Here is a 21,964-nt window from a genome sequence, read left to right as displayed (position 1 = left end):
TTCAGTTAATTTGTTTGATGTTCATTTGCATTGTTATCAAATGTGATTTTTCATTTACTGTAAGCAACTAAAGTAAATGATTTGTTTGGGTAATTTAAGGGTTTCAGAATATAGGCATATATTTTTATTGCTAGTTAAATGACAATATTATTTTATTATCATGACTAGGTAAAAGATTAAAATTGGTGATATTTTAGTAACACTGTTCTCCATTGGATGCTTCTATAAAGCAAATTATATACAATTAGTAGGTACGTGGAATACCCATATGTTTTAGTTCCCTTGGGACACTTCTAGTTTATACTTGTTTTTCTGGGGCAGTTTCAAAATTTTGATTTAGTTGATATATATGGATACTCTAAAGTTAGGGAAATGATGGCGGTATAACTCTCAGCTTACATTGGTTCATACTGTTTTTCCCAATACTTTTAGGAGCTGAATGCCAAGTATACTGAATACATCCAAACAGTAAATATGATGTTTATTTATTTTAAGATTTTATTTATTCATGAGAGACACAGAGAGAGGCAGAGACAAAGGCAGAGGAAGAAGCAGGCTCCATGCACGAAGCCGGATGCAGGACTCGTTCCCAGGACTCCGGGATCATGCCCTGAGCCAAAGGCAGACGCTCAACCACTGAGCCAAAATACGATGTTTAATCAGATGCTCATTCACCTGAATTTCTTTGCCTTGGCTCAATTTGGCTAATTGTTCTCTCCTGAAAGGGCTTGTTATATGGGCTCTCTTAAAAGTTATGACATATTTACTGTAGTAGTTTCTTATTTGTGGGAACTTAATGTCTTTTTAAGTATAGTAGTATTGTTATTACAATTGTAATTTGTTTTTCTAAACGTTTTGATTACAGTTGCATAAGTATTGAATGTCCCCAGTTCTGTTTTTCCCCAAGCCATGTTATTTTATGTGCTGTTTGAAGAATGTGATGTTTGTCAGGATTTATTTATTGCATTACAGCACAATTGTCTATATTGCTATAAACATTACATAATGTAAACAGTATTCATTATATGACTATAGGAATATAAGACTTGAGTGGTTTTTGCATAATATCGGCTTTTCCACCTTCTAAACAAGAAATCTTACTGTAGATGGGATGTGTTAGCACAAGATCTAACAACTATTTCAGAGCTGCTTAATTTAGAGTGACTGGTGGGGAGTTGGTGGCTCAAAGGGTGCTACTCAGAATACATCCTGAGTTCTAAATAACCAGCAGAAAAACAGAGCATTTTAGTCAGTATGTTTATAGATGTCCTTCTGAAAAAATGAATATTAATTTCTTTAAAATATTTTATTTTAAAGATTTGATTTATTTATTTGAGAGAAAGAGAGAGAGAGCATGCCTGCACAAGCAGAAGGGAGAGGTAGAGGAAGAAGCAGACTCCCTACTGAGCAGGGATCCAATCGGGACTTAATCCCAGTATCCTGGGATCAATGACCTGAGCCAAAGGCAGACGCTTAACTGACTGAGCCACCGAGGTGCCCCTCTTCCAGACATTTTAAATGCAGGAAATAGAATGTGCTTTTTAGGTTAAATTTAACGAGCATTTATGTATGACCTTTGATGTGTAAAGTGCTCTGTTGGAAACAGATGGCATAGACATAGACCGTACCAAGTAGGAGTTACTGATCTTATCTTTGAGACTCATGTCCAAATTAATTAGGTAAACAATATCTCTTAAATTCCCAATGGAGACTCTTTTAATAATGCAAATGGTAATTAATTTTAATCTTTGTCATTTAAGGTATTTTAATTTCATATTTACTTAAATCAACTGCAAAATAATCCTTTCCTTACGATGGAGACAGGTCTTTTGTGGAAACACTTTGTGAATCAAACCATTTGCCTACTGCTTCTTGTCTGCCAGCAGACAACAAAATCAGTGAATTAAAAAGTAAGATTTCAGTGGGGACACCAGGGCAAGTTATGATGAATTCCCTTGGGAATGTATTTTCATAATTGTGATTTTATTTATATCTAGTAAAATTATTCCAAAACGAGAGTTACTTAATGATAGCTTGCAAAGAGCAGTATGCTTTCTAGAGGCCATTTGAATAATGCTGTGTTTTATCTGGCTATGCCATAAAAACTTCACAAACCTAGTTATGGAAAGCTCTTAATATATTTCAGTCGTTAGAAATGTTTCTTGAGGTCAGGTGCTAAATAAGCAGGGATTTAGTAAAGAAAAGCTACTTAAATATAAATGTTAGGATATGGTGGAACTGCTTAAATGTCTACTGTTTTATAAAGTAATTTTGAAAAAGATTGATTCTTACCCATTCTAACATTTTATAAAATGCTTTTATTCTGATTCTTCATATGTACCTCTGAATTAATGTCTTTAACACTAAATCAGTGTTTTGGGTCATTAGCACAGTTTTCCTTTTTCTTTTTTTTTAATTTTTTAATTTTTTTAAATTTTTATTTATGATAGTCACACAGAGAGAGAGAGAGAGAGAGAGAGAGGCAGAGACATAGGCAGAGGGAGAAGCAGGCTCCATGCACCGGGAGCCCGACATGGGATTCGATCCCGGGTCTCCAGGATCGCACCCTGGGCCAAAGGCAGGCGCTAAACCGCTGTGCCACTCAGGGATCCCATTAGCACAGTTTTCCAAAGTTCATCTTCCATTCAATTTAAGATGTGGAAGATAAAGTACTCTCATAGCTGTATATGATGATTGTATTTCAAGCCACAGACACCTATACCTTTAAGAATTGGAGTTTTCAGTTTTCTTCTATGTAGCTGTTTTTGACCTCCACAATGAAATCATTTACTGGTAGTTTTTTTTTTTAATTGGCCTTTAGTGATAGCTGGGTGGCTCAATTGGGTAAGTGTCCGACTCTTGATTTTTGTTTATCATGATCTCAGGGCCGTGAGATTGAGTGCTATATTGGGCTCCACACTAGTGTAGAGTCTGTTTAAGATTCTCTCTCTCTTTCTCTATCTCCCTCTGCCTCTACCCCCCATCTCTCTCTCTCTCTCTAAAAAAAATAATAAATTTTTTAGAAAGTGGCCTTTAAGAAGTTTCTTTATAATAATATCTAGCATTTAGAATTGAAGACCAGGAATACATTTTTAATCTTGTTACTTTGCTTGAAAAAGATTGGCATGTGAATTTTATACATACTTTACTTATATCCTAGATATAGATACTATCCTTAGATTCAGGTAAAACTAGCAGGTAGAGAAAAGTATATGTTGTAATAGACAGCAATGATCTTTTTTGGTAATTTATCAAATATTGTACATATATACTTATATCAGTTTGAGTGAGCAGGTCTCCAGTGTTCTAATGTTATTTGTGCTCACTATTGTTTGATGTGTCAAGAGTATTCTTTTCTGTTGGATCTCACTCAACCGTGGAAATTATTCATTTAGCAAATATTTTGAGTACCTATCCTGTTCTTGGAGTTTGGGTTACCTAAGTGACAGAAACATAATAATTTTTGCCATCTTGAGATATTGTATTAGGACTTTGGTACTGAAATAGTGAAATGGGAGCCATTGGACGGTTTTAAATAAAAGAATGATAAAACCTGATTTACATTTTAAAGAGAATTGGAATACTTGGAAATCTGACCTTTAATTTTTATTTGAGCTTGATTAAGATGTAGATATTTTTCTATATATATACATATACAAAAATTGCATATATGTGAAATTTGAGATAGGGTTCAATCATTTGGGTAACAGTAGTCTCTTTGAGTGTGCTGCCCTCTGTAAAGTATTATCTTTGATCTGTGGAACAAATGAGAAGATAAAGCTAGTAAGGGCAAGACTCTATACTTGCCTCTGAGGGAAAAAAAGATCCTGGGGGAAGAAGAGTTTTCTTTTCTTGGAGATAAAGAAGAGAAACAGAAAGATAATATTTTAAGATAGGCTTAATTGAGGTATCTGTAGTGTATCCAGAAAGATATACCCAGTAGTTTAGATAATACAGAACTGAAGCTCAGCAGAGAAGTCTGTTTGGGAGAAAAAAATATTTCAAAGTTATCAGTAGAATAGGTTGTTAAATAAAAGGCTGAAGATGGAATGGAGGGAACATATCAGTATTTGAATGACTTGGCCAAGGAAGAGAAGCTCCAGAAGGACCTGACCAGAAAAAGCTTTGAAAAACAAAACAAAAAAATGAATATACTTTAGATGATGGGCACATTTAATAGTGAACTGGACAGGAAAAAATGATCCATAATAGAACAGATAGACTGAATGAAAGGTGAAAGTTAGGCCTTAGAATGCAGTTAAATACAGATTTAATAGAGAATAATAAAAAATGATAGAATTAGAGAGGCTAGATAGTAATAAAATGTAAAACTTCAGAGTTAGATAAAGATAAAAGTGTTCAACCATGAGAATAGGTTCTCATTTTTTAGTAGCTTATCTTTAAGATACTTTCCTCCTCCAAAAAAATTTTAGGATTTTTGGAATGGAGCATTCATATTTTTTTCTCTTTATTGAATTTAAAGTAAATATTGATATCAGCAGTCTTTTTTTTAAAAATTGACTTTTAACTTCCTTCTTAAATTTGATGTATATTGAATAGTAAAATCTGGGAATTAATAATTTTTTCCTGATTTTTTTTTTAATTTTTTTATTTATTTATGATAGTTACACAGAGAGAGAGAGAGAGAGAGAGAGGCGCAGAGACACAGGCAGAGGGAGAAGCAGGCTCCATGCACCGGGAGCCTGATGTGGGATTCGATCCCGGGTCTCCAGGATCGCGCCCTGGGCCAAAGGCAGGCGCCAAACCGCTGCGCCACCCAGGGATCCCTCCTGATTTTTTTATGGTAATATACACATAACAAAATTTACCATTTTAACCATTTGTAAGCATATGATTTTGGTACAGTATGCCTTTTTGTCAATGAACTTTATATTAACTTTAGTTAAAATTTCTATGAACTTCAAAAATATTTTTATTTTGGTTAAAAATGTTCTTTGAGGGGTGCCTGGGTGGCTCAGTTGGTTGAACGTCCAACTTTTGATTTCAGGGTCATGAGTTCAAGCCCCACATTGGGCTCCAAAAAAACAAAAGAAAGTTCTTTGACCATAAGAGAATTAAACTAAAATAAAAAATAGATCTCTGGAAAATCCCCAAGTATTTGGAAATTAAACAATAATCTTAAAAGTAATACATGGTTCAAGGAGAAGCCACATGAAGAATTAGAAAATATTTTGAATTGAATGAAGTATATCTGAATTTGTGGTATGCAGCTAAACCAGTGCTTAGAGGGAAATTTAAATGCTTGCTTTAAAAAAAAAAAAGTTTTCAAATCCGTGATCTAAAAGTTCTGCATTAAGAAACTATAAAAAGAAGAACATATTAGAGCAGGCAAAATATTAGTAAAGATAAAAATAGAAATCAATGAAATTGAAAACAAAAATAATGAAAATAAAACTGAAAGTTGATTCTTTCAAAGAATCATTAAAACTGATAAAGTTTTTATCAGACTGAGGGGGAAGGAGAGAGAGAGACAGACACACAGGTTACCCATATCAGCAGTTAAAAAAAAGTATATCACCACAAATTCCACCCTTATACATTGGAAGAATAAGGATATTCTGTTATGGATAACTTTGCCAACAAATTTAACTGAAATGAAATGGACAAATTCTGTGAAAAACACAGTACTACAACTTTCACTCAAAAATAAATAACCTAAATATTACATCTAAGAGAAATATATTTTTTTAAAGATTTTATTTATTTATTCATAGAGATGCAGAGAGAGAGAGAGAGGCAGAGACGAGGCAGAGGGAAAAGCAGGCTCCATGCAGGGAGTCCAATGTGGGACTCCATTCCGGGCCTCCAGGATCACACTCTGGGCTGAAGGCCGTGCTAAACCGCTGAGCCACCTGGGCTGCCCGGCACCTTTTCTCAATAGAAAAAATGTAGTCTTCTCAATGAATGGTGCTGAAACATTTGTATGTCTTTTTATGGGAGGAACTTCAATTCATGCCTTACACTTTATAGAAAAATTAACTTGAATTGGATCATAAGCCTAGGTATAAAAGAACAATAAAACTTATGGAAGAGAACATAAAAAATCTTTGTGACATTGGATCAGGCCAAACTATTTTAGATAGGGCACAAAAAATACAAACATAAAAGAAAAAATTGTAATTTGGATTATATCAAATTTAAAAAGCTTTGTTCTTCAGAATATACTGAAAAGAAACTGAAAAGATAAACTACCAGCTTGCACAAAGTATTCGCAAACCGTATGTATGTCTGATAAAGGATTTGTGTTAAGAATATGTTAAGAGTTTTCATGACTCAATAATGAGAAAACAACTAAGCAAAAAGTGGGGAAAATGTTCTTAACAGATCTTTTATTGAAGAAATACACTGATGGCAAAAAAGAGGGAAGGTGATCAGTATCATCAGCCATTAAGGAATTGCATTGTGAAGTCATAGAATGGTTTTATCCTAGTAGAATAGAGAGGAGGAATAAAAGAAAGGAAAAAAAAAAACTGAAGATACCAGACACTAGTGAGAAGCCAGAGCAACTAGAGCTCATACATTGCAGATGGAAAAGTAAAATGCTGCTCTCATTTGGAAAAGTCTGTTAGTTTCTGGAGGATCCCTGGGTGGCTCAGTGGTTTAGTGCCTGCCTTGGGTTCAGGGTGTTATCCTGGAGTCCCGGGATCGAGTCCCACATCGGGCTCCCTGCAGGGAGCCTGCTTCGTCCTCTGCTGTGTCTCTGCCCTCCTCCCCCATGAGTAAATAAATAAATAAAATATTATTTAAAAATCTGAACAATGTATAAAAAAGTCTGTTAGTTTCTTATAAATGTAAATATACAGTTGTCATATGACAGCCATCTCATGTATTTACCCAAGGGAAATTAAAACATGCTTATTATGTAAGGTCTTGTACTCAGATTCATTAACTGGGGAGTATCTAAACAAATCGCGATACATCCTGATGATGGAGTACTATCCGCTAATAAAAAGGAATGAACTACTGATGCATCCTATAGCACCAGTGAATCTCAAAGACGTTATGCATTTGTGAAAGTTGCAATCAGAAGTCTGGATGATTCCATTTCATTTTCGGAAAAAAAAAATCTAAAAGTAACAGAGAATGTCATGTTTGCTAGTGGCAGAGGGTAGTGGTAGGGAGTTGTCTACAAAGGGACAAGAGAAATTTTTGAGTGATAAATAATTATCTTGATTGTGTTGGTAATGGCATAACTATGAATTTGTCAAAATTCATAGGTTTGTACAACTAAAAAAGTGATTTTTATTCTAAATTATATATACTTCAATAAACCTGACTTTCAAAACAGTTTAATTTGTTACAGAAGGAAAATTAATGAAGGAAGAGTATATATTTTTCTGATTTATTGTGCTTCTTTTGAGAAACAAGCAGTTGCTTTAACTGATACTTACTATGACTTGATTTTGCTAGGTCTTCAGTCATTTAAAAATAATTAGGTTGCATATGCATACTTCAAACTAAATTACATAAACTAGCAAGTTAATTCTGTGTATCTAAAAATATTACAGATTTTTATGATAGCTCTTTTGGAATTTTGTTAGAAATACGGAAATGATTAGATTTTTTCCTGATAGTTTAAAGATCTGAAATTTTTTTTTAAATTCTTTCCTAAAATCATACCTTAGAAAACTATGTGGTCTTTTTTTCTTTTAAGGTAAGCAATATAGAAGTACAAGTAAAAAGGTAAATTCTCTCATTGATACCACTCTTCAGTTACCACTGTTAATAACTTGGGTTTCTACATATGGAAATATTTTGTTTGTATTCTTGCACTTGCATGCATTTTGGTTTTAAATCAATTTAAACGGATACTTTCTATGTTTGCTTTTCTGTGGCTTGTATTTTTCACCTAATGTAATGTAGGTTTCTTTCTGGATTAATATCAAATTTGTTCAGTAAGTATTTTTAAGTACTTAATGTTTAAGGCTAGCAATGAAAAAAATAGGGTCCTTGCCCAAGCAACTGATGTTCAAATAAGAAGATAATAAACAAATTGGAGGAAAATGTTACTATTGGTAAGTTTCATGAAGGTAATTAGTGAAGGCTAAAAAGATGAAAAGTGGTGGGACAGAATGAGCAGACAAGTGCATTAGACAGTTGTGGTATAGGGTGTTATATCTAGATCTGTTTTATTCTGCAGATAGGTATTTACTATTTCATAATATAGTTTATCTTAACCATTCTGTTTTGGGTATGTGGATTACTGATAGTTGTTTTCTGTTATAATCAATACTGTGATGAATATCCTTGGATGTATTTTTTTGCTTATTTATACAAGTATTTCTGTAACTGAATTCTTAAAAGGAAAATTGTATTTTTAAAATCTTAATTATACATTCTGCCAAATTACCCTCTAAAACATTAGACATTCTCTGTCAGTAGTTGAAAAATGCCTCATTTTAACTTGTATTCACCTGAATCCCAATGAAATTTAGCATATTTACTGGTCATTTGTTATTTCGCCCATAAATTGCCTACTCCTAGGATTTTACCCATTGTGGGGTTTGTCTTTTCCTTACTGAGATTTTAGAATTTCTTTGTAATTCTGTTTATACTATATACACATCATATTTTGTGATATTTTCTCTTAATCTGTACTTGTCTTACTTTATGGAATCTTTAGATTTTTCATTTTTCTACTGTCAAAATCTATCACTCTTTCTTTCCTAGCTTTTAGGTTTTGTGTCTTTTCCAGAAAACCTTCTTATATTAGTGAAGTCTCATTTTTTTCCCTATGACTTCTTTAGGTTTATATTTCTGGTAGATTTTAATTCATCTGGAATTTTTATATAAGTATATATATATATATTTTTTTCCTGTGGTAGGGATCTGTTTTGTCCAATTTCCTAACCATTTTCCCAAAATAATTTATTGAACAATATGTCTTTTTTCCCCACTGACTTGAAGTATCATCTCTATGTGTTTTCTGGATTTAATACTCCATTGTTTTAATTATTTTCATTTTACATTTAACATCTGATAGGGCACCCCTCCCCATTGTCTTTTTTTCAAAAAAATTTTGGCAATTTCTGTGTATTTTCTCTTCCAGATGAACTTTAGAATCAACATGTCAAGTTCCATTAAAAATCCCTCTGGGATTTTGATTGGAAGTGCATTGAATTTACAGATTAATTTGGGGAGAATTGACATCTTTACACTATTGAATCTTCCCATCCAGGAACATGGTATGCCTCTCCATTTCTTCAGGTGTTCTTTTATGTCCTTTAGTAAAGTTTTACGGTTTTTTTTTCATGTAGGTCTTAGACTTCTCTTGTTAGGTTTATTCCTAGGTATTTTGTAGTTTTGTTGTTATTGTGAATTACATCTTTCCTTCCAGTTTACATGTTGTTTTTCAATTGGTTATTGCTAATATGTAGGAAATCTACTGATTTTTGTGTGTTGATCTTACCATTTACTTAGTTTTCAGTGGATTGCTAATATCTAGGAAATCTACTGATTTTTGTGTGTTGATCTTACCATTTACTTAGTTTTCAGTGGATTTTCTTGAAATTTCCAGAAGGATGATTATGCTTTCTGCAAATGATGGCATTTTGTTGTTTCCTTTTTTTCTGTATTATATGTCTCTAGGGGATTTTTTGTTTGTTTGTTTTATTGGTCATATTGCATTGGTTAGGTTTCCAGATCTGTTTACTACTAGCTCTGATTTGGGCATCTTTCCTGATTTAATCCTTCTAATTTTTAAACTTTAACGTTTATATGTGGCTTAGATTTCTGGAAAGCGTATTATCTGGAACAAAAGTTTCCTTCTTGATTTAACAAGTATTTTCATGGTAATGAATATTGCATTTTATTATGTGTTCTTGTTAAGAGGATACATGATCTTTTTACTTCTAAATTTTAATGTAGTGAATTACATTAATACATCTACCTGCTACTGGTTATGATGTTTATCATTTTTAACAGTTATTTTGCAAGTATTTATTTGGATATTGCATTATGCCGGGAACTTTGCCACACACTGGTGATAGTGCTAAATCTGAATGGCTTCTGTCTTTAATTGGAGAAGAGATAATAAACAGATACCCAAGAACAAGATAATTTTAGGCTGTGATGATATTGTGGAGGAAATAAAATTAGTGGTGTGGTAGAGAGATGAGTAGAGTATTTCTTTGATAGTACAATCTGAGAAGGTAAAATGTAAATTAAGACCTGAAGAATGAAAGCTTTGGAAAAAGCATTCTAGGCAAGGAAGATCACTATTTCTGTATGTACAAATAATTGTATTTCTCAGTACTTTCTTTATTCCTTTTCTTGTATATGTTGTATGATACTCTATACAACTGCTGAATTTTCTTTTCTAATGATGTGTTTCGTTAAGATTTTGTTTAGTTATTTTGCTTTTCCTGTTCAGGTTTGCTACTAGGGTTATTTATGCTTATGAGCTAGGGAGTCTCCCATCTTTTTTCTGGGCTTCGTAAATAATATAATAATGATTTGTTCCTTGTAAAAGATAGATCTATGACTACCCTTAAGATTTCTTCTGTTAATACATTCTGTTTCTACCGTTTCTTGAAACCCATCCATTTTGTTTAGACTTTTCCTATTACTTGACTTAAAATTTGGCTTAGTTTTCTGATTTTAATGACTCATGTTTTTTTCTCTCATTTTCTATAATCAGACTTGTCAAGGGCTTGTCTCTTTCATGCTAGACTTCCCCATGAAGCAGTTACTGGCTTTATTAATTACTTCTGTATCTCTTCTCAATTTCTTCATTTCATTATTATAAATTATATTGATATATTTTGACTTGGATTTTATTTTTGAAGATTTTTGTTTTATGTATTTTTAATCTAAAGCTCTAAAATTTTCTTTAAGGACAAGTATGGCCAAATTTCATAGGAAATTTCATATGCTTACAATTTTAATTTAATTTTCCCTGTATTCTGAGAGTAAATTAGTAGGCTTTTTTTTTCTTTTTAAATTTCTAAGTATTATTTTATTGTTAAATTTTAGTTTCTCTTAGCTTTATTGACCAAGAATATAACTTGTATTTTTTTTTAATCTTTTGAGATTTTTCTTTGTTTTAAAGTATGGTCAGGCTTTTGTTTGCTGTAAAAGACTATTCTCTGTTCATGATATACCTTACTATTTTGATACATAAGTATAGTTTATGAATGAATCTATTTCTGAATCCTCCATATCCTTGTGTAATCTACTTGCTCTCCTCATTTTCTGGCATAGGTATGTGAAATGTTTCCAGCTAAGTTGTGTGAATTTTCCAGGTGCTTTTATTTCCAGTATTTTTACTTTATATATTTCATTGTTATATTGTTAGGTATATAAAATTTTACACATTCTGGTTATTAAATCTATTATCATGATAAAAATACCTTTTTCTCAAGGTATTTTCTCAAGATATTTCTCAAGACTTTTTGCCTTGAGTTCCGTGACTGGTATTAAATAGCACCCTTGACCACGTTTGCTTTTTCATGCTTCTGTTTCTAGCCTTATGACTAAAAATTTTAGGTCTTCTGTTATGATAGAGTATAGTAGAAGGGGTTCTTTTTCTTTTTTTTTTTAATTTTAAATCTTAATCTGTGTGCCATTTTTTCAAATAAGAGTAGTTTTCCTACTTGCTTTTATAGTAACTTGGTTTTTTGGTCTTTCTTTGGTCATTTTACTAACTTTGGAGGTTATTGTGAAGATGTCTTTTCCTATTGTTATCACTGCCCTCTGCTGCCCCCACCTACCGCCCCTTGTCTTTAGCTGAATTTATTGAATTTTCTTTGCTTCCTAGCCACTTTAAAAACTATGTGTTTTATTTCTCTTTTTCAGCAGGCATTGAATTGAAGTGAACCGTTTCTTTAACTAGTTGATTTCCTTGCTGAACATAGGCTTATAGCATTATATTATTCAATCTTGGCTTTCCTGTTTTTTAAACTGATATTTTAGTAATATGTTTATGTTATAATATGTTTTTACTTTTCTAACTTAAGGAATCATTTATTAACAACTACTTGAGATGATACAGATAGGGTTGTATTATACTAGTTTCTTTTCCAGCTGCTTTTCCAAGGCTATCCTTTTCTTGGATTCATCCTTTTCTTGGATTCATTTTTGTTGTGAAGGCCTACATCCTCTAAATTCAGAAATATTTGTGGTTTTTAAAATCCTTAATTTGCTTACTTATCTAAAATTATTTTATTCTACCATTTAGAATTTTACTTTCAAAATAATTGTACTTTAGAATTTTAGTTGTACAGTTGTCTTCTAGCATCTTAGAGTATATTGGGGAATCTGATATCAATCTGATTTTTAATTCTCTTATTAACTGCTCACATTACAAACTTTCTACACTTTATGTCCTTGGAATGCTCAAATTCCACCAAGTTATGACTCTATATTTGTATCTGAGAATGAGTTTTGTATATCTGCATATTCATTTTAAAGCTATCTCATAGGAATCATTTTATTCTGAGCTGTTTTTATGATAATTGATGAATAATGGTAAATCTAGAAACAGGTTACATTTGTAATTTATCATATTATTGATAGCTAGAGTTTGGGTAAATCTTTTTAAATCTGTAACCTTAATTCTGTTATAGAAAAACCACTTACAAACTCTAGATGTGGCAATTCCATACAATTTTACTTACTTTAAACATTCATAATTTGTTCCCTTTATAAAGTTTATAATTAATGTTAAAATTTTTATATTGAATGATAATTTCACACTGAGTTGTTATAGGCAGATAAGTACTTTGAAGCTTAAGAAAAAAGGCATATTTTGTATTAACTGTGAGAACAGTGCCATGTTAACCATTGTTTTGCTGGTTTTTAACACATTCCTACATCTTAATTAAAAGTTATTGGATGAGTAGATGAGTATGAATGAAGGAATGCAGAAATAAATCAGTAGATTTTTTTGAAAGCTGAATTTACTTTTAATCAGGTTCAGTTTAGTTGAACCTCAGGATACTGACACCATGAGGATTCATATACCTCAGGATACTGACACCATGAGGATTCATATTATTAATTGATATTCTTTTTACAAGAAAACTTTAAGTGGCTTTTATTTTATGTTATTTTATTTCACTGTTAGATTACTGTTCAGTTGGACTGTACTGAAGGTTTTATTTTAATAGTACAGAAAAACTATATCCAAATGTATTAATTTTGGAGTACTTTACTTTTTTAAGAATTATAACATGTTAGCTAAAATTTACCCTATTTAAGACTACAGAAAATATGGATCAAAGAAATTTTATTAGGTTTTGGGCTAAGGTACAAAAGAGAAGAAACTATTATTTTTTTGAATTAGATTTACATAGCCTGTTCTGAATATCACTGAATAAGTGACAATACTTAAGTTATGTAATTCAGTCCATGGTGATGACCTCAACTCAGATCATTCTAATGAAACTTTATTTTTGGTAGGTGAAACAGTATAAGTTATGATCTGTGTCTTTAAAACCCACTGTTTGTCATTGAAATGATAAAGTTGGTCATAAAAATCAAATACTGACATTTACTAAATGTAAAAATCATACACAATATAAAAAGTTTATCATAAACATTGTTTTGGAGGGATTGTTCTGCATTGACTGGATTAAGACATCTTCAAATTTTAAGTATGATGTATTTTGAAGATACTCTGTTTTCCTGGAGCAAGTGTGAGAATTCTTTATTATTCTAAAAAACATTTGTAATATAATCATGACCTAGATTATATTTTCTTGAAATATATAGTATCAACTTGAAATTCAGATTACCAGCTTTAAGTTGAATGATAAATGGACAGGGTAATTTTCAGAACAACAAAAGGAGGAACTAGTGAATAGGGATGGGATGTAAGATGGGGAATGTTAAAGGTCAAGAAGTCCAAATTCTGGAGTGGCTAGCATTCTCATTTTTTAAAGTATGCTTATCTTCAGAGACTGACTCTTTTTTCTCATCCTTACCTTCCATAATCTTTCATTTGATGTGTTGAAGTAAGTAAGTTACAAATTGATTCTTTGTCTCTGTTGTCACATATGTATAAAACCATCTTTCACATGATCTCTAATTGTGTTTCCAAAAATTGACTGTTGATGGAGTCTGAGGGCTGTTGATTATACATCCCACTCTTGATTTTGGCTCCAGTCTTGATCTAGGGGTTATGAGTTCAAGCCTGGAGTTGGGCTCCACACCCCTACCCCTCACCCTTGTACTCCTGCATCTTTCTCTCAAATTAAAAAAAAAAAAAAAAAAAAAAAAAAAAAAACCTGATTATTTAGCTTAATACTTAAGTCCTTCAGTAACCTACCATATAAATTCTGAGCTCAGCACAATATTGAAAGGCCATATCTTTCTTAAAAGCATTATTCTATTTACCATTCTCATTCAGAATTGTTTTTTTCCTTTTTCTATACAATCACTCTATTAGGTCTATTTAGTACTGTTTCTCAGTCTTCTTTGGTATAGTTAGTTCTTCACACATAGGGTTGCCTTTCCATATTGTATATTTGTAGAAGGCATTAATTATAATAAAATCATTTTTGTATTTCCTTTCTTCCTTGGCTGCCCTACTGCTTCTTGCACATTGTATGTTATTGGTAGTGAATATTTTTAAGTTGAATATTGTTAAATTTACTAAATATTGTTAAATTTGTAAATATTTGATGTCTCAATCAGAATATACTATATCCTTTGAAATAAATGCCAGTTTATTACAAGATGGACTGCTCTTTAATAAATACAGCAGTGATAATTTATGTTTTGATAGGGAGTTAGTTTGAAATGTGATGCTGATGTTCACAGTTGGCCCAGACTGGCCCTAAGTTTCTAAACTTTTATATGACTTTGTGTTTTACTATAGAAGGTTTGGAAGTACAATTAATGGCATAAGCATTTCCTTTAGCCATGACCTTTGTTAAAAGACCTTGGTTTTCATTGTTGATTGTGTTAAGTTTATTTTGGGAAGAAAGTAAAAGAATTTTAATTACTTTGTTAATCTGAATAAATAGTATTACTGTTAAATAATGATTTTTTTTAAACAAAAGCAACCTCTGTAGAAAAACATCACCTGTAATCCTTAAAAACCAAAAAGATTTAACTTGCACAAAAGCAGATAAAGTATGATAAAGCCACTATAAATCTTTTTCTCAGATTCAACATTATCAAGAATTTGCCACACAACTTTGTTTTCCTGAAATATTTTATGGCACATTTATGACTCTATTACTATATATGGCAGTATGCATCTCTAAAAGAAAAGAGCATTTTCATACCTAACCAGAATAATTCCTTTATACTATCTAAAACCCAGTTCATATTCAAATTTCTTCACTTGTCTTAAAAATTTCATGTAAGGTCTATATAATTTTGCTAGTTATGTCTTTGGTGTCTCTTTAATTTAGAGCAGTTCTTCCCTTTTACTCTTTTTTTTAAAAAATATATTCTACATTTTAGTTATGTCTGTTTTATCCTATTTAACTTTGTGGTTCTCAATTTATCACCCTCCAGGGTCTTTTGTTCATTTCTATTTTTTCTCCAAGGGGATATTTGGCAATGTTAGGAGGTTTTTTGGTGTCACAACCTGTGAAGAGTTGCTACTGGCTCTAGTGGGTAGAGGCCAGGGATGCTGCTAAACATCTCAAATATACAGGGCAGCCCACAACCAAGAAATTATCCAATCCGAAATGTCAGTAGTGCTAAGATTGAGAAACACTGATTTAAATTGTTCCTAATACTTGCCTTATTAATTTTTATAAACTGGAAATTATTTCTAAGGGCTCTGTTAGGTTATTTTCAGAGCAACAAGAATACTTCATAGACATACTATGTATTTTATTCTGCATAATTCAGAGGCTTCAGTGTTTATTAATTAATTAATTTATTTATTTACTTATTTATTGGACAGTAGGTTCAAACATTGTCCCTAAATATAGAGTTTGAAGTCATCTTTTTTAGAGCAGAGTGGGGAAAAAAAAAAAAAAAAAAAAAAAAAAAAACTTTTTATTCCAGCATGGAATCTTCTAGTAGAAAGGATATTGAACTAATTAATTAAATAACTAGTCTCCTTAATACTAGATTTTTAGAAACCTACTATTTAAATAACAGACCTGTCCTTCTGTTTTCTCATCTGTAACAATGAACTGAAGCTGGTGATTTCTAAGGTCCTTGCATTTTGATGGTTCTTTATATTAGAAAAGAATTTGATGTGCAAGCACCATTTCACAAAATACCCATCTAGTGAAAACAATACTTCCAATATAGTCTAATTATAACTTGCTATGCTTTGAATTAGTGATAACGTTGATAGGTTATTTTCCTTAAGGATTACATTTAATAAGGACATACCTTTCCCTCTTTATCTCTCTTTTCATGGAAATTATTTTTACATTTCATTTAAAGAAAACATTTCAGAATATTTATGTGAATTTTTTTATTCTCACCATTTTTAATGTTCTAGAACTTCGCTGTGGTTCAAAATGAAATTCTTTTTTCTGTACAAATGTAATAAAAATGACTATGGTTTCAAGGGGAAAACACATTTTAGGATTTAATCTGAATTATCTTAGCTCAGGACATGGTAGAGCAGGATATGCTCGTAACTTAGTTGGCCTATGAATAAAAGATTATTTTTGTATTTTTATGAGTACATGTCCTTATGTTGGTCTCTCTTCATTTGTCCTATAATGTAGTACAAGAATCTTTCCAGTTGGGGAAAGAGGAATTGGTGTTAATTAGGAAGTTCTCTTCTACTTCCTCTTCCTTACAGCTTTTTTCCCCCTCCCTTTACCTTCTACACTTTTTACCCCATAATAATGTTTATTTATACACATACTTTGGCTGTCTTATTAAAGAAGTAAGTTCCTAGATAGTAGAGTTGATTTTACACACTCTGTATCTCCACTACTAGCAAACTGTAATATCTCTTGTATAAGGACTGTTTGCCAATGATGGGCATTTTGCCTTACCTGCCACTTAGTATTGTTCTGTTACTTAATGTATGATTTTTCACTATCTGTAAGATATACCTTTAAATTTATGTTTTATAACTACCTCTCCCTTCCCCAAACACACTGTGTAGCCTTTTAGAATCTGAAAAGATAGAATCTCCAAACCATCTTTTATTTACTGCATCTGAACCCATAATGGTACCTAGGTCTTTAGATCCTCCCAGTGTCCTTGAAATTAATTTCTTCATTAATATTAAACTGGGGGTGGAGGAGATAGAAATCCATTCTTGTTCTTTTCTTTCATCCCAACACCTTTTTAAAAAAACTGTATAGAATTTCATAGTCATTTGAATTTAACTGTTTTTAACTTACCAGGATTTTTACAAAGTAAGAATAGTGGATAACTTTTGTGGAAAAGTTTGAAATCAATTAAGAAAACATATTCCTGTAATTAATATCCCTCATGAAGAGATCGAGGTGCATTTTTCTTAATAAATTTTCATCAAGCTCAGTTAGGATACAGTGTGGCATGGGGGGACTTTATGTCGGAAAACCACTTTTGATTGAAATTTAATACCTCTTGTGATGTAACTTCTAACTTTCTAACCTTTCCTACAGTACATACTCTGTTCTAGTAAAAGAAATATGCTTGTCTACCAGTGCCACATCCTTTCTTCTATTGTCTTACATAAATTAATTTGGTCAAAACTCTTCATATTTATCTTTCTGTATGCAGTGTTGTCCTTGAACAGTTTTAAATACCTCTGATGTATACTTTTGACTCGGCACTTAACCATGCCTTGCTCTTAGAGATATTTTGTTTTCTAAAACTCTAGTCTGAAATATTATTTAATTTTTCATTTATTTTGCCTGTGTACCTTTGTTTTCTTTCTTTTGTTGTCTCCCATTGGATTGGAAAACTGTAGATATTTTCACAGGGAAAATTTCACCGGGAAGCAACTTTTTCTTTAAAAAGACTCATCTTTTGGACTTTTGTTGGAAGATAAGAAGACATGGTTTTTATTTTACTATAATTTTGAATCACAGCTTGCTATTGCCAACTCATGTCCCAAAGGTTTACTTATTTTTTGAAGATGTATTTATTTCTTTGAGAGAGAGAGAAAATGAGAGCAGGGGAAGGGACAAAGGGAGAGGGAGAGAAGCAGACTCCCCACTAAGCTCACTGAGCCCAAGGTGAGGCTCAGTCTCCCTAACCAGAAACCATGACCTGAGCTGAAACTATGGTCAGACACTCAACTGACTCAACCACCGGGGCGCCCTCTTCTTCTTTAAGATTTATTTATTCCAGAGGTATACTTCTTAAAGTATGAGACCGTATGCTACTACCTTAAAGGACAACTTAAAACTAAAAAGAATATATTCTTGTGTTTTTCCCCTAACTCCGTCATTTTAACAGTTGTTATTGATGAGTTAAAGTTAATATACTGCAAAATTTTGTGAAATTTTTCAAATATTTACAGATTATTTTTAGAGGATTCAGTGTCTATTTGTATTTAAAATATTAGAAATCTGAAATTACGTTGAACTATGCTAGTGCAATGGAAATTTGGAGAGAAACCTATTATTTCCTCCCACATTTAACATTCAGTATTAAATACGTGTTGGTTATTAAATATGTGTTGGTTAAATACAGCAGTTGTTCCTAGGTACTAGATAAGGTACTAGATAAGCGACTTTCAAAGATGAAATGGCTCAAAATTTCTGATAATACTTAAATATTTATTCCTTAAGGTTTTTTTTTATTATATTTAGATACTGGGTATGAGCATAGTGTTCTAGGTTAATAATTTTATATCTATTTTAGTTATTAGTGTTAGAAGTACTTAGATTTGTGAAATAAATTTCATCTAAAATAGTGATAGTTTATATAATAATTATCAACTTTTTATCAAGCAAACAGGAAAGAATATATCTTCATATTTATTTGTAAGTAGCACCATAATAAGGGATATCACAATAAAACTTTTCCCTGTGTCTTAGGTGTTTGCTATGTTCTAATTCTTTAAATATTTTTTTATTTTTTTATTTATTTTTTTTTTCCAATAAATATTTTTTTAATTGAATCTGGTTTATGTTACTATATTACTGGTTCTCAATGAATGGTCCACATGCCCCTCAGGGTCCCAGAGACCATTTCAGGATATCCAAGGGGTCAAAACCAATTCACCACAATACTGAGATGTTATTTGCTTCTTTTATTGTGTTGATATTTGCACTGATGATACAAAAACAATGGTAGGTAAAACTGCTGGCCCCATAATCAAGGCCAGGGCACCAAATTGTACTAGTGTCATTGTATTCTTCAATTCTGCAGTTTCATGATTAAAAAAAAAAAAAAAAAAAAAAAAGCCAACTTCACCTTAGGAATAATCTTGATAAATAAATATTAATATTATGAAGTCCCCACTTTAAAATACATGTCCTTTTAATATTACCGTGTGTGACAAAATGGAAAGTACATGGAAAGCATCTCTGGTTCTTTTTGTGGGTTTTTTTTTTTTTTTTTTTTTTTTGAGATGCAAGGTGAATTAGCCATTCTTTTTTTTTCCTTTCACGAAATGTTAGTTACTAGAAAATATACCTGACATACACACTATACTTATCAAACTTGAATATTTGGCAAATGTTCTCATCAGAAACGATGTAAATGAGCTTGTCATTTTAAGAAAAATGATTGGCTGTATTTGTTGCCAATGATAAAATTAAGCTTTCAAGCACAAATTAGAATTTTAATTTTGTATTTGCCTGAGTACTTAAAAACTTCTGTGATGAAACCAGTGGTGACATGAACAAATGTGATTTTTTGATACTGTAGTTTGATTTCTTAATATTGTAAATATTAATAAATTTAACCCTTATCTGAAGTTCTTGAGAGCACAGTACTTTATAAGTGTATAAAAAGGGTCCTGAGAGCAAAACATTTAAGAATAGCTGATTTAGGTCTTCTAGTAATGACAGAGGTTTCAGAGTGTAATCATTACACTCATTGCTCCCCCTGTCTCACCCTCATCCCACCAAATTAAAATAAAAAAAATACATAATTTCAGTTAAAAAAAAGAGGGATGACTATGTTGCATATGAGTAGCACTTTTTTAAATTCTCCTACAAATGTAATTTTCTCCTTTACATAGTGGGCTTATCTATTGCATTGACTTCATTTAGAACTGCATTGTATTTATCATGATATGTGCATTAAAATATTTTTTTTCTTTCCTCTTTCTTTTTCTTCTGTTTACTTCTCTTACCATTTTCCCTTTCTCCTTTCATTTCATTCCTCCCTTCCTTCCTTTTTTTTTTTTTTTTTTGTATTTGTTTTCTAGGTGGAGTCTTTCATTTTGGATCAGGATGATTTGGAAAATCCAATGCTGGAAACGGCTTCCAAGTTGCTCTTGTCAGGTACTGCTGATGGTGCAGACCTCAGGACTGTAGATCCAGAAACACAAGCTAGACTAGAAGCTTTACTAGAAGCTGCAGGTAAATCTGTTGACCTTACATATGTAATTAGACTATCTAATTTTCTGAAGTTACATATACATCTAATAAAGACTACTGTGATTAGGGGCTCCTGGCTGGCTCAGTTGTTAGAGCATACAACTTGATCTCGGTCGGGGTCATATGTTCCAGCCCAACATTGGGTATAGAGTTTACTCAAATAACAAAAAAACTGTGATTATGAATGTAGGAACTTGGGCATTTAGTATAATACTATTCATAGAGGTTAATGGATTGCTTTCTAGAGAATTACATAGAGTATTTCATTAAAGCATATTTTCATTACCCAAGTAAAATCCACATATTACTGTCAACCTTACGAAGAGAGATTTCTCATATAGTTGATTTTCTTTAGTCCCACATTCCATATTTGTGAATATGCCTACTTGATAATGTGTATGCATACCCTAAAATTAGTACTTTTTTCTCAGTCTTTCATAGAAATGCACAGAATGGTGAAAAATTTGAATTGTCCTACACACTTGTTCCCTGCTGAATGAAATAAAGTGAAGCTCTATCATTTTGTTTTAGCTCTCATAATGTAAACGAGTGCCCCTTTCCCAGTCTACTAAGAGCCAATTTTTCACATTTTTGTGTCTTTTGTTGGTGATTTCATTGTTTATAATGGTCCCCAGGTAAAATGTGAAAGTGCTGTCTAGTGTTCCTACACATGAGAAGGTAGTGATGTGCCTTGTGGAAAAAGTACGTATGTTAGATAAGCTTCTTCAGCATGGGTTAGAGTGCTGTTAACCCTGAGTTCAATGTTAATAAATCAATATATTAAATAAGGTCATCTTTAAACAAAAACATACATAAGATGGTATTTGGTTAATGCAAATGTTGTGTGACCAGAGGCTCAGGAACCTAGACCTCTTTTTTTTCTAGGAGCAATGGTTCGGTATTCATTAATTCAGTGTTTCCAGTGACTTTATAGAATGTAATTACCATGAATCATGAGAATTGACTGCATATAATTTCCCCTCTTTTTTCATAGACTAGGTCTTGAAACCTTATAAAGTGAATCATTGTATTTTTGTAAAGTGTGGATCATTATTATGCTATATACATATACTATAATAAATATATTAAGACATAATATACATATAGTATAATAAATATATTAAGACATAATATATACATAAATATATATTTATGTATATATTATGGACATAAATATATTAAGAATATTAATTGATCATTCTTTTAGCACCCTGATTTGTTACATAGTGCAAATATCATGCATGTAAACTGCTACTTTATTATAGCATAAAACCAACCTACTACTATTGGGTAATCCTTTCAATAAATATCTTGTAACACCAGCATCTAAATATTTGAAGGACTCGTTAAATGTGATTTCTATCCTGAATAAAATTCTAGAATGGATTTTTAAAGGAATCTTGACCAAATACAAATGAAAACATAGTAAGGTAGATGCAATGTTCTATCCTTGAGTATAGAAAACTATTTGTACCAAATAGTAGATACAGAATTTAGCATTTGCCAGAATCTGGTATTGCTGT

General features: G+C 31.8%; 1 protein-coding gene across 8 annotated transcripts in view; it reads left to right on the top strand.

Moving 5' to 3' along the window:
- Positions 1-21,964, top strand: part of ANKRD17 (ankyrin repeat domain 17) — a 153,150-nt gene that overhangs the window by 54,871 nt on the left and 76,315 nt on the right. For 7 of the 8 annotated variants that reach the window (XM_025435816.3, XM_025435815.3, XM_025435821.3 and 4 more), the window contains exon 2: positions 20,270-20,423. In XM_025435816.3, the coding sequence (XP_025291601.1) occupies positions 20,270-20,423 (154 nt within the window). Of the gene's footprint in view, positions 1-9,188; positions 9,207-20,269; positions 20,424-21,964 lie in introns of those variants that run through there. The other variant, XM_025435818.3, reaches the window with a different exon arrangement.

This window comes from Canis lupus, chromosome 13 (assembly GCF_003254725.2).
Source record: "Canis lupus dingo isolate Sandy chromosome 13, ASM325472v2, whole genome shotgun sequence".
Lineage (NCBI taxonomy): Eukaryota > Metazoa > Chordata > Mammalia > Carnivora > Canidae > Canis > Canis lupus.
The sequence above is the reverse complement of the archived record's forward strand: the minus strand, read 5'-3'. Positions and strand labels throughout refer to the sequence as shown.